Source organism: Neomonachus schauinslandi, chromosome 3 (assembly GCF_002201575.2).
Source record: "Neomonachus schauinslandi chromosome 3, ASM220157v2, whole genome shotgun sequence".
Lineage (NCBI taxonomy): Eukaryota > Metazoa > Chordata > Mammalia > Carnivora > Phocidae > Neomonachus > Neomonachus schauinslandi.
Window position 1 is genome coordinate 115,743,748 of NC_058405.1, and position 20,278 is coordinate 115,764,025.

Consider the following 20,278-nt stretch of genomic DNA (forward strand, 5'->3'; position numbering starts at 1 on the left):
TAGAGCTCCTCAGGCCAGCCCTGGACTTAGCCACCGGCTTCTTGGTAGAAATTTTCCATTTCTATAGATCACTCTCCTGCTCTTCCTCTGACATTCCCCACTGAGAGGCAAAGGGGAGGGGGAGAGAAGGGAGGGAGCCAGGCAGGGGGGAGAAGGGGAGAAACAAAAAGGGATGGGATTCTTAGATCTGCCTCAAAGAGATTCATTAATTCATTCCATCAATGTGTATTCAGTAACTACTATGGGCCAGAGATTGTCCTAGCTCAGTGGGAATGGTAGGACCCTGGAGGTTGCCCACCTTTGATTTTAATGTCCCACCCCACCTATTCTTATCTATGCTAGCACAGAGTCAGAACGGTGACATCTGAAATGTAGGACATCTAAGTCTTTACTCTTTTCCTTCTTACATGGTATTGTTTAATCTCTGAACAAGTTCATTAATACTTTCAGTGGAGGTTTTTTTCCTTCTCTGTCCTTAAAATAAATAAGCAGAGAAAGCACCAGAAATATTTCGTGGGATAGGTCATCATCTTGAGCACCCAGCAAGGTGAGATTTGTTGGTGCTTTGAGGGTTTAGGTTTGCTAGCATATGTTCTCTTGTGCTGTTTATACTCAATTATTTCTTTATTTTTAATTTTTTTTAAGTAAGCTCTACGCCCAACGTGGGGCTTGAACTCATGACCCGGAGATCCAGAGTTGCATGCTCTACCACTGAGCCAGCCAGGTGCCCCCATACTTGATTATTTCTAATAGTAATGGGAATGGTTGAGACAGATAAAGTCCTTCACTTTGAATTTAATGCGGAGCAAACCGTTGACCAGAATTCTTCATTATAAACGTTTTAAGGGATATATTTCTAAACAAAGAGATACATATAAGGTGAGAAGTGTGCCAGAGAAGGAAGCAAGAGTGAAGGGTCACATAAGCCCCATCCTGTGCCACCCGCCTTCACAGGAGGCAACTTGGCTCCATCAGTACCTCTATGTAAGCAGACCCTGGAGGAGCAAGCTCCCAACAGCTGTCTCTTAGGTTCTTGATCAAGAACTGAAGCATAACAGACTGGTATTTGTACCTCATAACCCTTCAGTGACGGCCCCACTAACACCACGGGACGCATGGATGGCACAACATCGTAAGGAGGAATGTGCTCCGTCTGAAAAAGATGAGTTGACATGCATGACAAGGTGAGGCTAAGCACACCTCTTCAACAACCACAGAATTCATAATTCTCAGGTCAAACGAGAAATGATTACCACAGGTCCCCACCAAGGAGGCTCATCCCTTATTTTGTAGCCATTTGGGTCACTGAAATGGAGCATTGCAGGCATGTATGGATAGAAACCTTAACAGTAGATTTAAAAAGGAAACACAACTTACCACTTTTTGCTTCTGTTTTGCTAAAAGACAACAATGAGAGCCATATCAAAATATGTAATCTCTGTAAATGATAGTACATGATTTTAAAAGATGGAAGAATGTACCGATTTGTCCCTATAATTCTCATCATCTCACAATTACCCACTCTGCAGAACACTACTCTATTATTTCATTCTGGACAAGACAATTTTGAAGAAAAATGACAGAAAAAATGGAAAAACAAAAACAAAAACCCAGACAGTTTCCTCCTTGTATGAATGACCTTATATCCTGATTTCATGATGGGTGTGGAGGGTGCGCTTCATAACAACACCGGAAGTTCTGGGCCAGCCATGGGCCATAGGATGTTCCCTGCTGGACACAGCATACAGTGTAGCTGAGAACAACGTGGACAAATAAAATTTCATAAAAAGGAACTAAGAATAACAATTTGGGTAAAAATGATCCTCACTTCAATCACTAGTTAGTTTTGGATTTGTAATTTTGATGAACCATGAGAAAATTTTGCAGTCCTTTATGTGTTTGTAAGTTTTCTGCCTACTTTCCAGGACATTGACACATTTTTCCTACTATGTTGTTGTTAATTTCAAATAAATTTATAACTGGTTATTCCTGTTCTTTGTTTGCAATAGTGCAAAGCTACAATGACCTAAATGTCCAATAAATGGGGATGAGGCAAAATATTTCAATATTTGATTAAACTGGTTTTGTGGTCATCCAAGTAGGTCCAGTCCATCTGGGGGCAACTCAGAGACCTAGTTCGGTTCAGAGACCAGGAGATCAGGAAGGATCCACACCAACAAGAACCCACTACTCAGAACTACCCCAGAACCAATCACGTTTACTGCAGTTATGGTAGTCCAGGATAGACCTTGGACTTGTCCTTCTGAGTTGGTAATACAGGATGCCTTAATCAGCATCAATTCTGGGCCAGCACAAATTAGACTACAGGAGTCAGAGAATGTGGTAGAAGAAAAATTCCTGCTTGAATACCTCCATAATTACCAAATATATAATAACTCCTGATTGGACCACCACTATCCCTTCATTTCCATTATCTGCTCTCCAAACAGAAATGAGGTCATCCAGGCCCATTCTCTGTTTCAACCCTCCCTATCTCCACAGCCCAGGCTGCACCATCCTAAAGTTCCCCATGGAGACTGGAACAGAGCATTTTCTTGAGAGTCTACAACTTTTTTTTCTTTTTAATTGGCCTTCACCATCTTAAAGTCTGTTGGTTTCTTGGGTGGAATAATGAACTTGCTTCAGATTGAAATGCACAATGGACAGCTACTGGCTCTGGGGGGTAAATAAGATTTTTCAAAATTAGATTATAATGCTCTGAGTTTTTAGTATTAATAAGTACCCTTTAAATAGAATCAAATTACTATAGAAAGCAAATGAGCAATGAAATATTAAGTAGAAGAATCTCTTAAATCAAGGCTTTAAATTGTTTCCAAATTAGTAAAAATACTTTCTGTATGTTCAAATAGTAAGAAAGAAAAACATTCCATTAAAAACAGTTAAACTAAAACCCTCACCTGTTGATGTGGGTGTTGCTCGAAATGTCCCTGATACCATTTCTCCAAGACTTGAAGAAGAGTTTCCACTGGATTTCCTAGGATATAGAAAAGGAACTTAGGACTCATTCCCCAGATTCCTTGCAAATAGAACTTGAGAGTACAAAGCTTTCTTTGGCCTAAATCCTACTGAATAATTCAAAACACATAAAATCCTGCTTTGGGGAAGAACTTCAAGATTCTGTCCAAATGTTTTCTTTGACCTATTATTTCTCAGAGAAGGTGGGGAACTAACTGGGACCTGGAAATACTTTGCAAAAGTACCTCTCCTAGTCATTCAATGCAGAAATTAGGCAGAAAAATCAAGGACAGAACCACTCTTGTGAACTGATGCTTAACTAATACCAGTCACCAGTTGGATGCATCAGTTGGATGTCAAACATAGCTCAAAACAAGCTGTAAGAGCTAGAAGAAGCATTTTTTAAAAAGTGATTATATGATGGGGTGCCTGGGTGGCTCAGTTGGTTAAGTGTCTGCCTTCTGCTCAGATCATGATCCCAGGATCCTGGGATCGAGCCTCAAGCCGGGCTCCCTGCTCGGTGGGGAGCCTGCTTCTCCCTCTCCCTCTGCCTGCCACTCCCCTTGCTTGTGCTCACTCTTTATCTCTGTCAAATAAATAAAATCTTTTTTAAAAAAGTGATTATATGGGAGTCAAAATTAAGAGAAGAGGGTAATAATATGATAATATTATTTGTGACCTAGAATGGAAGATTTTTCCATTGGTCTCCTCACGTGGCTTTGGAAGCTTCCCAGGAGCCCACAGAGGCCCTTGGGAACCCACCTTCCTATTTCTCCAGTGTTCTTCCCTCTCAGTGCTTGAGAGTATCGTCCCTAGGTCAGAACAATCCCAATTCTCATCCTGGCTTTGCCATTTACTAGTTACAGGATCTTGGCATATTGTATTTCATGTCTTTGAGCCTCAGTTTCCCTATCTATAGAAGAGGTTACACCTCATAGGGTTGGTATAAAGAAAGTGAGCTCTTGGTTTTACTCTTTTAGTTCAAAAGTACATAATAACATTATTGTTTTTAAAGATTTTATTCATTTATTTTAGAGAGAGAGAGAGTGGGAGCAGGGGTAGGAGCAGAGGGAGAGAGGGGATCTCAAGCAGGCTCCAACAAGAGGTCGATCTCACAATCTCAAGATCATCACCTGAGCTGAAATCAAGAGTCGGACACTTAACTGACTGAGCCACCCAGGGTCCCCAGTACATAATAACATTATGAAATAATAATAATAAAATAACAACTTTGGAAATGATAATAATACATTTATTATTTCATTCAACAAATATTTATTGAGTATCCACTGTTCTAGAAACTAGGAATACAACAGTAGGGGGAAAAGACAAAATCCCTTCCTCACAGAGACAGATTTTAGCAGGAGATATCACTATCAAACAGATGAACAGGTAAATACATAGTATTTCTGACAGTAATAAGTGCAATGGAGGAAACTAAGTCAGGAGAGGGACAGGAAATAAAGGAAGGTAAGTGGGTACAATTTTAAAGATGGTGGCCGGAAAGGGGTCAGTGGAAAGGTGATATTTAACAAAGATCTGAAGCAGATGAAGGAGTGAGCTGGTGGAAATATGAAGAAAAGGGCTCCAGTAAGAAGAAGTGCAAAGGTCCTGAGGTAGGAACATATGTTCCTGATTTGTTTAAGGAGCAGCAAGGGATAAACAGTCAAGAGGAGGAAATAAGAAGAATTAATAATCAATAATATTATAGGCATGTTAGATACTAAACAAGATTTATAATTAAAAGTTGGGCGGGGCACCTGAGTGGATCAGTCGGTTCAGCATCTCTTGATCTCAGCTCAGGTCTTGATCTCAGGGTCATGAGTTCAAGCCCCGCTTTGGGCTCCATGATGGGCATGGAGCCTACTTAAAAAAAATTAAAAATTAAAATTAAAAAAAGTGGGGCGAACTATACTTTTGGGATATCTTATCACTGTTTAAGAAGTTCCCATTGAGACAAAGGCAAAAGGACCCCTAAAGAACAGAGGAGCTTCTGAAGCAGAAAAGGATCCAACTGAAAAAGTTGAGAATCAAGAGAAAGAACTGCTTCTATTTTAGGTCTTTCAAAAAATGATAATACATATCAAATTCATGCTTCAGTGTAGGTTCACAACATACACAGGCTCAGTATGATTCTGATTTCTCTTTTCTCAGGCTTTGCGTGTGTCCCTGGGACCTACGAATACCTGCACTCTGAGATTTCTGTGGCTGTTTCATTAGTTCACTAGAGGTTGATTCATCCCAAGTTAGACGGTGTCTCCATCCCATTACCAAGAGATGGCAGATGTCCTGGGTGGAGAAAGGTGTTTCTAGAGCCGGACGGTGGTACATGTACCGTTGCATTCCACGCCCACTTGAAAGGGGCTCTCTGAGAGTTAACCAGGAAGGGCCCTGATGCCGGGTCAGGCCAGGTTCCCACCTGTACTGAGAAAGAAGGCCTCATATGACTCGTGGAGGAGAGCTTAATTTCCAAGGAAGGTTTGCTGAGGCCACAGAAAAGTCTCCACTGCGGAATTCGTGTTGATGTCCGTGATGTGAGGCTCGAGCATGCAGTGGGGATAGTGAACTCTCTGAAACCCCTCTGTGTCAATTTCAGAAACGCCTCATACACAGACAAGTACATTTTACTCCAAAAGCATACATTTTTAACCTAATAAGCAAACTGGAAAACATCTTATTTTTCTACCCATCTCCCCAAATAAGTTTATAGAAACAAAGGAGCCTTACCCTCCGTGAAAACGTCCCCTTTTTTGTTCTTGCTGAATCCGTATGTTCTCCAGTCTAAGCGGACTTGGGATGAAGCCAATCTCACAGCCCTCTTTCACCAGCCTTCCTATCCACCAATCATTGTTATATTTCTGGAATGCAGATATAAAACTGCTATCAGTAGTAATTCACTTATCTTCACATCCCATTAATTAATTTCTGAGGACCAGAAGAACCAAATACTGTTTATATTATACTCTATTGCATATAAACCCTATTTATATTATATCATACTATGTTATATATATCTAAGCATCCACAGACTAAAGCCAAAGTCTGCAAATTTTTTACCTAAAGGCCCAGATAGTAAATATTTTAGGTTTTGCAGGCCTCGTGGTCTCCGTTGCAACTTCTTACATCTGCTATTGTCACATGCACGTGGTCATAGACAATACATAAAAAAGTGAGCATGGCTCTGTTTCAGTTAGCCTTTTCTTTCTAAAAAAAGACTGCAGACTGGAATCAGCCTGCACACCACAGTTTGCCAATTCCTGGACTAAAGTTGGGTCCTAACCTTTGGATTCCTTTGGTCCTTGTCAAGAAGCCCTAACCAATTCTTAAGAAATAGATTTTAGAGGGAAAACTATGCATCAATGTAACTGGAACCCTGGAGAACAAGACAGACAAATCTGAGATGAAATACATTCAACTGTCAGTTATTTGTCAAAAGCTTTCCGGTAAAGATTCCATGATATTGTCTGTAATCTACTCTCACTGGAGAATTGTAATCTTCCAAATATAGGTTTACAAATTCAGATCCATCTCATTACCTGATGAAAAAGAAGCCTACTCTTACAAAGGTTAAGCATATTGTATATATGTGGAATTTTTGAAATAGTCTCCAAATGGCCTGAAGTCCAATAGGAACACCAGGATTTCCATTTACATAAAGTTCCATGACATGTAAAATCAGAAAATAAATCCACGCAAAGGCTTCAGCCAGTATGGGGTAAGACTCTGTGAACATGATCCTATTCAGTGGGTGAGCAAAATACATTTGTAATTACAGATTTGCTGAAGCCTAGATCAGAAGGCATATTTAATCCAAGCCACCTTTCTCAAGGGAAGGTTTCAGGTAGGTGATTTTTAGAAAGCAGGTATCAGTCCTATTGTTTACATCCTCCAGAGATGATGCCAAAAACTTTGTCTTCATCAGTGTTAGGCAAGGTAACTCTCTCTCATTGATCCAAGAAGTATCTGGACTTTTTTTTCCGAAATGAAGAACTATATGTAGTATACTTTGCCTAGCTCAGAGAAAAGTGAAATTTATATGTATACGACACTGACACATTGTGAAGGAGAAATGGTTTCATTAACTCACTGCAGCATGAAATTCTGCATAGCTGTGAGTAATTCTCAGCATCAGCCTCACACTCAAAAGCAAAACGATATGGCTTAGGGATTTGGCCTTTATTATGCACACAGCTCCTGCACGAGGCATGCATGGCACATAGTATGAGACTGCACTTCAGGAATGTGGGTTGAGGGGGACACATGGGTGGCTCAGCCCATTAAGCGTCTGCCTTTGGCTCAGGTCATGATCCCAGGGTCCTGGGATTGAGTCCTGCATCGGGCTCCCTGCTCAGCAGGGAGCCTGCCTCTCCCTCTCCCTCCGCCTGCTGCTCCCCCTGCTTCCCCTGCTTGTGCTCGCTCTCTCTGACAAATAAATAAATAAAATCTTAAAAAAAGAAAAGAAAAAGAAATGTGAGTTGACCTAATATAAAATCTTGAACAATCGAAGTCTTGATTTTTCCCATCTTCCCATCCTGTATTTCAGGATAACAGGCCTGAAATAACAGGCCTGTTTATTTTGGAATCAATAAAAGGCAAGGAGGCCCTTTTAGAATCTTTGGTGCACAGGTCTGGAATGTAAACCTTCTTGTGGTGGGAACAAAGCAGACTATGAGTCAGAGTGTCCTAGGGTTTAAGTTACTTCCTGAACCGTAAGTTAGCCCGCTGGAACACTAATTTATTAAACGGTACCCAAGCGACCTTAAAGGGCTTCCAGAAATGGTTCATGGCAACTTCCCAATCTTTTAGCTTCATTGTAGGAAGCAGCTAAAGCTCAGTGAGAATCTGGCTCAATGGAAATGACAGTTCTCTGACTACCCAGCAGGAAGTTGCCACATAGATTCAAGAGCTTCACACGCTCATCATTTGGTGAATGTGATAAGCAGACCTGCAGCTTTTCTCCGAGTTTAAGCTTCTCATTACTGAAAAAGTGATTAAAGCCGTGCATAAGAGATGGCCGTCTAGATGAGAGAGGAGAGGAGAGGCGACAACCTGATTACAGAAATGTGTTCATCTGCGCGGATGCTCCAGAAATGCATGCGAGGGGTTCTGGGAAGGTCACCTTAGTGTTGTTCCAATCCTTCTCATTCTCATTTCCCGAACATGATTAGCACTTTCTCTAAGATGTTTTCTTATCGGATATTTCAAGATCTGAAAACAAGTGGCTCTAATCCACGTAGAATTACCAGCTCAATACCATACATCAAACTGCCCGTCTGACAAGAAAGTCACTGATCGAGGAACATATAAATCAAAAAAGCAACCAACAGGACAAACTGAGAATACCGATGGAATGGAGGAAAGCATTAACATACAGCAAGGTTGGAACGTGGGTGTGAGTGGGTGTGCATAAAATCTGTGAGAATTTCTCTTACCTTTTAGAGTTCTGCTTCTCCTTGGAAACAATGGGTGTTAGCAACTAATGAATAAGGTTTGGTCATTTTTGATGGAAATGGTGAGACAATCCACTTAACCACTCGGATGCTGGGGCACATGGTTCAGGCTTGGGGTCCTTGCTTACCAGGCAAATGTGGATATTCTCACCTCATACACCTCGAGGACATGGAAATCAAGTCTTTGCTACCCCAGCTTCCTGTTAGCAAGGCTCTGAACCATGTGTGTCTGCACCCATCCTCTCCCAGCATGTTACAATGAGTGAGTGGTCCCCTTCCTATCAAAAATCTTACCCCCCACCAACTTGGGGGTCTGGATCCCACCCTTCTTGCCTACTCAAAAACTGTACTCCTCTGCCTATCTTTCCTTTCCCATCAACCTCTCCCTCTCTCTGTTAATATCAGCACGTGCAGGTGGCTCCAGGAGCTCCCATCTCGAAAGAAAACTTTTGACTTCACATCCTCCTCAGTATACTACCTGGTCAGTGTCAACCTCCTTGAAAGTATGCTCTGCGCTAGCTAAACATACTTCCTAACTCCGCTTCTCTCCTCATCCCCCTTCGTTTGGCTTCCAGACAATCGTCCCAATGACTTCCGTGCTGCTGACCACCATGTTGCCAACCCAACGTCCATTACTCACTCCTCATCTGAGGGTACATGTCATAGCATTCACCACAGCATTCACTTGCTCCTTTGGGACACACTCCTCTCTTGATGCCCATGCCTCACCCTGTCCTGGTTTTCCTCCTGTATGTCAGGCTTCTCCTGTTCCATTTCCTCATTTGTTGAGTCATTTCACGTAGCCCACCTCTGCAGGATGGAATTCCTTTGGGTTTGATGTCGGGCTGCCTTCTCTTCTCCTTTTACTCCCTCTTTAGGTGACTTCGATCATTAACACAGCTTTAAATGCCACACATAAATTAATGACCTAAAACGACATCTTTGGTCCAACCCTTTCCTCGAAGTTCCAGATTCTTATATCTAACTTCTACTTGATATGTCCTTGAGATGTCCCCTCCCCATCTGTCCTTTCCCCGCCTTAGTCTTCTCCATCCCCATTGCTCAATTCACAAACCTTGATTTCCTTGATCATGCGTGATTTCTCCCTCACTCTTAGTTTCTTCACCTGGTCCATCACCACCACTCTTCACTGAATGTCTGCAAAAGATCTCACATCTGCTTACTTCTTTCCATCTCACTGCTGCCATGCTGGCTCAGTTCTGTTAGAATGGTTCTAATGGTCTCCCTGATTCCATACTTATCCCACCCTAATCCATGGTCTCCACAACAATCAGAGTAGCCTTTAAAAAAATAATAAATTCATCCCACTCCTTTGCTTTTAAAGTCTTCAATGGCTTCTTATTGCACTCAGAATAAAATCTAAAGTCTCATCATCACTTTAAGGTCCTCTTTGACCTGTGCCCTGCTTACTTCTACGACTATCCCCTGCTACTAGGTCCCTGGCTCACTGCATTACAGCCATATGGCTTTCTTCTAGTTAACTGATTGTGCCAGGCTTTTCTCCTACCGCAGGGCCTTTGCACATGGTGTTTCCTCTCCCTAGAAGACCTCCTCTTGCTCTTTTTAAGGTTGGCTCCTCTTCATCTTTCAAGTGTCTACTTAAAGGTCACATTGTCCAAAAGGCCTTGTCTGATCACCCTCATCCCTATGTATTTAAAAGTATATATAACACCCTCATCCCTATGTTTTAAATTTTTTAGCATCTGCTTCATTTTTTCCCCCCAAAGCATTCACAATTTGGAATTATTTATTTGTTCATGATCTGTCTCCCCACTAGAATTTCAGCCCACGAGGGGAGGGAACCTGTCTTTATTGATAGCTATCAGACAACATCTGCCAGGGCCTGGCACATACTTGAACACAAATGTTCAAGAACTGTATCTTGAATGAATACCTGAACAAAGGAACAAATGTAGATAGAGCCTCACCCAGCTCACATGGGCACAAGGCAAAGACAGACATCTGTGGACATCCAGATGTTTGACCTACTTGCTATCAAGTGGTTGAAGTGTTAAAACTATGTATATGTCTCGGTGTCACCAATGCCATTGTAGAATGCAGAGTTTCAAAGACAACGATTTGCAAAATTGTTACATATTTACCACGTGCATCTCATTTTAGACTGGGGGTATGTGCAGGTATTTCAGCAATGTGGAGTGATTTTTTTTTTTTAAGATTTTATTTGTCAGAGAAAGAGAGCACAAGCAGGGGAAGCAGGGGGAGCGGCAGGCCGAGGGAGAGGGAGAAGCAGGCTCCCCGCCGAGCAGGGAGCCTGATGAGGGGCCCGATCCCAGGACCCCGGATCATGACCTGAGCAGAAGGCAGACGCTTAACGACTGAGCCACCCAGGCACCCCTGAGTGATGGGTTTTTATTGACCACACTGCCTCCGGTTTCACTTTACTGTCCCACTCTCTTTTTTAGAGGGGCCATGAGGGCTTGCCTACTTTGCCAGTGTATGCCACCAGCCCCGTCGGGAAGTTCCTTGCAGAACAAGGCAGGCAAGACTGTGCTCCTGACTCGGCCTAATCCTCGTGTCCATCTTCCAGATGCCGTCCCTCCCCTCTACTCCAGCCCTTCACTCAATCTGCGATCCTTCCAATATATTTCACTGGGTTCAACAGCTGAGCGTGGACAACATGCTGCAATCTTTCCTATCTTCAAAAAATAAAAAAGCAAAGAAACATTTAAAAACACTCCCTCGATTCTATACTACCTTTTTCTGGCTACAATGCATTCTCCTTTTCAACTCAACGCTTTTAGGAAGAGCAAATTGCAATTCCTCTCCTCTGGCCTCCAGGTTATGTGGGTAAAGGCCTGTTAAGTATCTTGACGGGGCTTTCACAGCACCCCGGACACCGTGTACCGAAAAGCCAATTCACAACCACATCCATCTTGCAGCAAGCCTTCTCCCCTCCCTGCCCTCTTCATCCTCCCACCCGCTCATCCCCAGAGTGCCCCCCTGCCTTCTTTATTTTAAAAGCTGACACCACCCTCTACCCTTTCTAGTGAGCTGTAAACCTGGCCTTTCTCTCTAGTTCACTTTCTCCACTAGCGCCGCCCATGTGAAATCTCCCAGTCCTGTCTATCTGCCTCTTCACTCTCCCTCCAAGCTGATCCCTCTCTCCAGCCCCTCTGCTGCAATCTCGGTCCAGCCTCTGCAACACTCCCTCGATCATCAGAGTTAGTATGCTAAGACACAAGGCTGGTGGCACCTGTCTAGTATTTAAAATTCCTCTCCAGCCCACTGCCTGGTGACAAAGTCCAGGCTTCTTGTCAGGGCCAAAGAGGTCCTCTCTTATCAGGCCCCTGCCTCTGTGACCCGGCCCATCCCCTGGACCACTCCCTACCTCCCACCCTCCAGCCAGGCTGCACTGCTCCTGGCTGTTCCTTCCACCTGATCCACCCCCACACCCAGCCCCCTGAACTCCCTCAGGCTTCACCATTTCTGTAGAGCTCCCAGCCCCCTGACCCTCCTTTCCCAGGCCACGTGGTCCCTCCTGCTCTTTCTTCAGGTTCCCACAACAACTATTCAATTTTTCTACAATAGAACTTGTCATCCAGGGCAGAAACTAGGCACCTGCCAGTGTTTCCCCCCAGACTCAGAGGTCCCGGGCAGCGGGGACAGTGTGCCTTCATCTCTATCTCTCAATGCCCAGCACAATGTCTGAGATGAAGTAGGATTTCAATTTAGGTTGACTAAATGGAAGTTTTTGATGTCATCAATCCACCTTTCAAGTTGCAAGGCCTCAGGTCCTCCCTGTACCTCTCGATCCCTTAAGCTTTCTGTTTCCCAAAGTCCTCTGCCCTCTTCTTAGCTTTAACACTTTAATTATTAATTATACTCTCTAGTGTTGGTTGCAAGGTCAAGGTCCACAGGATTACAGCAGAGATATTTATAACTACAATATCGCTTGTAAATGGTCCCTCACAGGTAGGTGCCATGCCACCAAACTCATGTTTCCCTAAGTTGGATCCGCAGACCTGTGGCTCTGCAGTCATACAAGGTGATTAAAAGGTGACCAGGGGACCACAGGTCTGTCCTAAATCCACCCTATGATGACGGTGATCCAATGTTTTAAATGTGTGATCATGCAAGCAATGATCTGTCTTCTAAGTCTCAGTGAGAATCAATGGATTTGGAAAGCCCAGCAAATTAAATGAGGTCACACACTGACAGCTCCTCAGGGCTCCTCTTGGTTCAGTTTGGTTCAGAGCCAATCCCGGCTCTCGCCTTGTGGCAGATTAAGGGATGCAGAGAGTCCTACATTTACCTCTTTAATGTGGAGAAAGTCCTTGGCATCAAAGGAAATGGCCGTGCTCGGAACAGGCACATCCTCATCCAAGGCACCACAGTAGCTCACGTTCGTCTTCACAGCAAATGCTACAGGCTTGGACTGGGGGCAGAACCATGGCATAAGGATGGAGGAAGAAGACAGAGTGGGATTTTTCATATTGAAAAGTATAATAAGATAATTGATAGTACCAGGCAGGAAGGGGAGACCACTTTCCAAAGAGGTGTCTCAAATGGGTTTCACAGTCCCTGGCAGCATAGAGAAATCTGCATTGATGACTCTAAAAATGATTCAACCCAATCAGCCTAACCATTTTCCCCCTCCTGTGCTACTTTCCAACATCCCAAACAAAGAATCCTACCCTACGGTGCTGGGGAGGGATGCAAAGACAAGAGGGAGCTATCTGCTTTGCCCTCTGCTCCTAAAACTTATGTTTGCTATTTTAAATGATGATAGGTGCCCTTGGGATACAGGAAATGTGTGCTAGGTCTTAAATTAAAAGGTGGTGGTGGGAGTAAAATAAATATTTTTTGAAATAGCCTCAGATCTGTAAACCTGTGGAATCCCACTCAGTAGAATGAATACCTTGTCCTGCCAGGAAAAAGAAAGGCCAGTTAAGGGTAGACCAGAAGGATGAGCACCATCTTCTCCCTAAGTAACAAAAGCTGGTTCTGAAACTCTTTTTAGGCAAATTCCTCCTCAGCAAAGTGCTCTTGGGCAGGTGCAGCCTCGCAAAAGCTAAGCAAACCAGCAGCCTAAGCTAACGGTGCTGCTGGCTGCCATTTGGGTGACTACAAAGGCCACAAAACACTCTAAAAGAAAACTAAAACAAAAATTAGCCACAAGTGAGAACACAAGGTTCCTGCAATCCTGGGCTGCTTTGTTAGTGGCTCATTTATTCGTGCTGAGAACATGACCAGGGAGCAAGAGTTGAGGCAAGACCCCAGTTAGAGTCTTACCCACGTCCCTTCACAGGCACTGCCCCACACCCCCTTCAGCCAACCAGACACAGATAACACGTGTCACAGCAAAGGAAGACGCCTCATTATCGACATCGTTCCCCTCTTACTGCTCTTATAAAGAGTTTACTGTAAAAACAGAAAAAGGAAGGAATTCATATTATTTGAGCTTCAGTTTTTCGTCTAAAAGTTAAAAAGACTGGATCAATATGCCTTAGGAGTCGTCATGGAGGGTAAAGAAGAGAGGCTGGCCACAATCCCCGTCTTATATTTTGCATAAAACTTCATTTGATAGAAGGAGTCTATGCTAAAACAAACAAACTAACTAAAAACAGTTTGAAAGGCACAGAATAGGAGATCTCTAGTGACTCTTCTAGTTCTAAGATTCAAAAATGCAGTTTGCTCCCTATTGCCCGCTCTGTAGGTACAGAGATCCCCAGGTGGGGGCTCTCCCTCTGTGGAATATCTAAAGTTCTGTTTTGGCAACACCTCTGATTGCTCAAATTTGCCGAAATGCTAATAGTTGTTCACAGCTCCAAACCGCATGCTGAACTTGAGGTAGGAGACTGAAACCAAGAGGGGAGCAGTGGAGAGACCCACGAAACAACAGTGCACGAGGAGCCCGAAATGAAGGCTGATGGCACAGAGAATGAGGGGTAAGGAATGGGCAGGACAACCCGCACCTTAGAAGGCTCTCTGCCAACACTGGCAGTGGCAAGCTTAATATTAGCCACAACTGTGAAGTACGAAGGTGCCCAATAATTCACCACCAAAGCTAACACAAAGGGTGAGGGGTCAGGGTCTCAGGAAATGGCCCCCCTGGGAATGGTACGAACCTCTCTTGGGGGGTGAATGGGTCAGGGAGCCTTACAATCTGGTGCCTTATCAGGATGATCATTAAATGACTGTTCCAGAGGAATCTCAGGCAGGGGATGGGCAGCTGATACCTGTTGAGCAACATGACACCGTGGAATCAAAGAGGGGCAAGAAAATCACCTTTGCTCTCTCAAGCTGGATAGCGGCTTGTTGTTCTCTCTCCTGCCGAATTGCTTCCCGATCCTCTTCCAAGGAGACATCGGAGTCAGACGGCCTGCTTGTGTAGGAATCCGCTGAGCCCTGGAAAGGACAACGCAGAGGGGTTTAAATGAGGTGATGTGGAGCTTCTTCAACTGTCACATCCATAAAGCATCCTGGAGCGAGTTGTCTTCATTTGTGTAGGGTTTAGTGCACGCACTCTGCGCCCATGTTGCAGATGTAGGTTCAGACGGCAGGATATAGTTAATTATCTTAGTAATTCAGAAGGAAGCAATGTTGTGAAGGAAAATATTTTGACTAGATCAAGCGCTAGGAAGTGAACTACAATGAAAGTTATGTGATATTCAGCTCCAATTCTTCTTGTTTCATGCTATCTTTTATATTAAGCCCATATTCATTTGTCAACCTGAAATTTCATTCCATTCTCCCTTTTATATATACATCTAAAGGAAAAAGAGCCTCAGCGTACGATAAGAGCTAAACTCTACCCATATCTTGGGCTACAGAAGACTGATTTATCTAAGATTTCCATACAGCAAAGCAGAATCCTGCATTAGTAAATGAGTTTCCAGTTCTAGTATCCACACCATTGAACTCTTTCACTATTAAAGCTTCAGTCATTGGGACGCCTGGGTGGCTCAGTCAGTTAAGCGTCCAACTCTTGATTTTGGCTCACATCATTGATCTCAGGGTTGTGAGATCGAGCCCCATGTCGGGCTCCATGTTGGGTGTGGAGCCTGCTTAATAATCTCTGTCTCCCTCTTCCTCTGCCCCTCTGCCCCTCTCTCCCTCTCAAAACAAAACAAAACTTCAGTCATTGTCCTACAATAGCCATACCTGGTCACTATGGCTACCAAACCATGAACCTTAAAGATGAAAACAAGGATGTCCTCAACGGAAGCACACATCTAGGAAGGCTATTTGAACAACACTGAAATCCAGCCTGACAGATGTGGCCAAGGTACTGGGGGCGCCCAGCATCACTCGGTATTCATGGTGTAAGAAGAGATGAAAACTACAGCAGCTACTTAAAAAGTTAAAAAAAATTCCTTTTAAGTTTGCCTTCTGGTTGCTAAAGGAACGTCACCCTTACGATATCCTCAAGCTGGCATTACAAGTTGATATTTGCATAGATGATGACATTTACACAGCAGCGTTATTGATAGAACTGATGTATTTGGCATGTTTCATAAGTCATGCACAGATTTTGAAAAGCATAGACCTATCCATATAGCTGAGAATCTGCTATCCACTGCAGAAAAGAACTCTAAGAATGGTTGACTGCTGAAATGGATCCTTTGAAAGTTTTCCTAAACTTAGAAATGTTAGGGTTAGCACAGATTTCCCTGGTGGCCTAGGACAGTAACTCCTGGTGAGAGGTTTTATCAGAACACCCAATAGAACCCTGGTTCTTAATTCTGCTTCTGCAACTTACTTTAGAAAACTGTATGCAAGTTACTTCGGCCACTCCAGACTCAGTCTCTTCATGTGCACAACGGGGACACCACTTACTTCAAAGAATAACGAACAGCTAATTGACTTAGCCTTCACTATCATACCAGCACAAGAACTAGCTGCTTTGCACACCTCATCTCTCTGAATCCTTGTAACAGTGTAGAAGCTTCGATTCAAACTTGGGCAGTTGAACTTTAGAACCAGCAGTTTGAAACCCTACACTGAGCTGCACTTGATATTAAAATATTTACTCCAGGGGGCGCCTGGGTGGCTCAGCCAGTTAAGCGGCTGCCTTCAGCTCAGGTCATGATCCCAGAGTCCTGGGATCAAGCCCCACATCGGGCTCCCTGCTCAGCGGGGAGCCTGCTTCTCCCTCTCCCTCTGCCTGTCTCTCTGCCTACTTGTTCTCTCTCTCTGTCAGATAAATAAATAAAATCTTAAAAAAAAAAAAATTTACTCCAGGATCTGGCACATGGCAGGTACATAATAAATGGCCATTCTCATCCCTGTTTCCTAGTCCGGAGAGCTCTACATTGATTTAAAAAAAAAATTAACAGACTCTAATCATTTTTTCAACTCACTTATATATGCACAATAGCCCATCTCAAAAAGTATTCATTTTTCTTATTATATTTGTTGCCAAGAAAACACTATGTTTTTTTCCCAGCTTTACTGAGATATAATTGACATATAACAACATGTAAGTTTGGGGTGTAAAATTTGTTGATTTGATGCACTTATATATTGCAAAATGATTACACTATAAGTGTGATAACTACAATGTGCCCAAATCCATGCACTTAATGTAGCACTTTTGAAAGTGCCCTTTATAGAAGAAATGGATTTGTTAAACAAAAATTATAACCAAATTCCTCTGTGCAAAAGTACTGGGGGAAAATCTGGACCTACAAAATGGATCAATGCAAGGTGACTGACTTCTAGATCCCTCATTGCTGAAAAAAAAAAGCTACCTTGAAGTCCTTTTAATGAGTTCTCTTAGAACACAGCTTTGGTCCAAAGTTAGGTATAACTGTAAAAAATCCAGAGTAAGAGAGAAAGGAAACAATGTTTCTAAAATATATACGAGAACAGTTTTGAGTTAGCGCGAGGTGATGCTTTGCGGCAGTATGATGTATGCTGTAGATCATTTTAAGACACCGGACTGGCTGTGTGCCGAGGTCTGGACCGGCACATGATTATGCTGCGTGAAGTCAGCAAGGAGGCACTTGCCATGTTTTGCAAACATGTGCTGGGGAGGCTGGTGACTGTGGTTCAGGAGCAGGCAGGCTGCCTGCTGCAGCGGTGAGGCAAACGACTAAAATAGGCGGTCTACTGTCGACACGAGGAGACAGCTCATTCCCGAAACTACCTTAACAACTTTTCCTCCTGGCATTCCATCATCTCTGAGCACACAAGAAGCAACTCAAAGGATTCCTGCAAATGAACTTGATTTTGAAATGTGAACAAGACGGTGGAAATTTCAGAATTACTTATTAAGTTCTACTATTGCCAAGTACACATAAAAGCAGAAGCTTCTGTTTACTTCCCTGTTTCTGAGACTATGGGTAGCAGGAAAGATAAAGCACTAGGATATTCGTTTTCATAATCCCAGGGTTACATCATTTCGACATTTACTCTGGTTTTTCTTCTCCTTTCTTTTTTTCAATGCCATCTACATTGCTTTGAATAGGAAAATCACTGCTGCTGTCTTTCAGGGTCTGGGGAAAACCAAAGTCCACCATCAAGAGCCCAAATTTGGCTCATGGACGTGTTCTGCTGGCTTGGCAAAGAAATGGTTTCTTGTTTTTATTTATTTGTTTTGTTTTGTTTCAACTGGGTGAAAGAGAGTATAGACATAGCCCAGGAGAAAGAAGGAAAAGAAAACAAAAAGTAGTTGAGTGGTGTACAAAGGTTCAGAGAGAAGAACAACGAAGCCACAGAGCAGCAAGAGGAGACTGCCTGGGCCAGACCAGAGGAAGGATCTGGAAGGGAAGGGGCTACTGCAGGCTTGGTAAAACTGAGGGCTGGAGGGGGCGGGCTGCCAGAGAGCTGGTTACACATTTATGACCAGGCACAGGGAACTGGCAAGAAGAGAACAAGGCGGGCTGCCAAGAGGATATAAGTGAACATGTAAAGGTTACCAGCTCTGGCAAAGGCTGGAACATGCAGCCCCACCAGCTTTCCATCTTCCGGAATTCTAGGTCATAAAATGGGCAAACAGCAAGCTAGCCAGCTTATCGGCTGAGCCAAACCTGTGCAAGAGGCATGACAGAGGCTAGCCTCAAAAGTTCCTAAGCAAACACTATGGCAAGTCCCATCTTGGTCTCCAATGAACCAACTAAATCAGGAGAGAAATGGAAGCAACTGCCATAAGTCTCTTCATAAATATAATATATGTATATAGACAGATGTATATGTATATGCTTGGATGTCATTTTTTTTTAAAGATTTCATTTATTAATTTGAGAGAGAGTGTGTGCGTGTGTGTGTGTGTGAGAGAGAGAGAGCATGAGAGCGGGTTAAGGGGCAGAGAGAGAAGCAGACTCCCCCCTGAGCAGGGAGCCTGATGTGGGGCTCGATCACAGGACTCTGGAATTATGACCTGAGCCCAAGGCAGATGCTTAATCGACCCAGGCATCCCTCAGGGATGTCATTTAAAAGCCAAAACATAATGGATTCTAGTGAACATCAAAAGAAAGAGAGGCACCTGGATGGCTCAGTCGGTTAGGTGGCCGACTCTTGGTTTCAGCTCAGGTCACGATCTGGGGGTTCTGAAATGGAGCCCTGCGTTGGGCTCTGCGCTCAACAGGGAGTCTGCTTGAGGATTCTCTCCCCACCCCTGTTGCCCCTCTCCTCCCACTCACGCTCTGTCTAAAATAAATAAATAAATCTTAAAAAAAAAGAAACGCAAATCTTTCCATTAACATAAGGCTCAGACCTGTTTTCCGCCCTTTTTTCAATATTGAAAACAGACTCATGCCTTTCATGAATTTTGAGTACAAAATACAAAACACTGATGGAAACACTGGAAAATCAGTTTGCTGTTGTCCTGGAAGAAGGAAAGTGATCCTGAGTCGAACAATGGAAGGGCTTCTTCTCATTCCCAGAGGCGGGGCATGACGTAGGGGAGAGAGCAGTCATGGGCTGGGGGGCCAGCCAGTGCTGCGTTGAACACTCTAGCCAGTTTTTCCTGGCTGGGGATCTTGGGCAACTTATTTTAACTTTCTAAGTCTCCATTTCATCCCCTGAGACATGAGGATAATAATGTACACCTTGTAGAGTTTCCCAGTGTTTGGTTTGAAATGAAACCTCACCTTTTACCACCATTAGGGAAATTCAGGGAATGCCAGCAACTAATCTTTGACTCACTAAAATTCTGGCAGCTTTTCAGCATTAAATTTTTTGCTGCCCCAGGGTTTTAGGATTTACATCTTGTTATTGAAAAAAACAAAACAAAACAGCGTTACTGAGGCATAATTTATATATCATTAAATTCACACATTTTAAATGTACAATTCAATGATTTTTAGTAAACTTACAGAACACAATTTAAACCACAATCTAATATTAGAGTATTTCTACCACCTACAAAGAGACCTGTGTCATCCCCAGTCCCTCTCTAATCCCATTGCAAGACCTGCGCATCCACTTACTGACCCTGTCCTTTTTAAAATTGGAATATACTTCCTCTTTTTATAAGAAATTTTAGTTATGTGTATTTTATTATTTTACTCTATTATTTGTATTTTATTGTTGTATTTTATGACTATTTTAATATTACGTCATGAAAGTAGAGTAAGGAGAAGGGAGAGTTCACAAATGTTTATTTTATTTTTTTAAAGATTTTATTTATTTTTTTGAGAGAGAAAGACTGAGAGAGAGAGAGGATGAGGGGGGGAGGGTCGGGAGGGTCAGAGGGAGAAGCAGACTCCCTGCCGAGCAGGGAGCCCGATGCGGGACTCGATCCAGTGACTCCAGGATCATGACCCGAGCCTAAGGCAGTCGCCCAACCAACTGAGCCACCCAGGCACCCCTATTTATTTTATTTTTAAGATTTTATTTATTTATTTGAGAGAGAGGTCGAGAGA

General features: G+C 43.2%; 1 protein-coding gene across 3 annotated transcripts in view; it reads right to left on the reverse strand.

Moving 5' to 3' along the window:
• The window catches only part of CACNB4 (calcium voltage-gated channel auxiliary subunit beta 4), a 236,575-nt gene that overhangs the window by 32,972 nt on the left and 183,325 nt on the right, over positions 1 to 20,278 (reverse strand). For all 3 annotated transcript variants that reach the window (XM_021702869.1, XM_021702867.1, XM_021702868.1), the window contains 6 exons: positions 14,697 to 14,816; positions 12,721 to 12,843; positions 5,704 to 5,834; positions 2,919 to 2,995; positions 1,378 to 1,397; positions 1,073 to 1,153 (listed from right to left, as the gene is read on the reverse strand). In XM_021702869.1, coding sequence (XP_021558544.1) covers positions 1,073 to 1,153; positions 1,378 to 1,397; positions 2,919 to 2,995; positions 5,704 to 5,834; positions 12,721 to 12,843; positions 14,697 to 14,816 — 552 coding nt within the window. The remainder of the gene's footprint in view (positions 1 to 1,072; positions 1,154 to 1,377; positions 1,398 to 2,918; positions 2,996 to 5,703; positions 5,835 to 12,720; positions 12,844 to 14,696; positions 14,817 to 20,278) is intronic.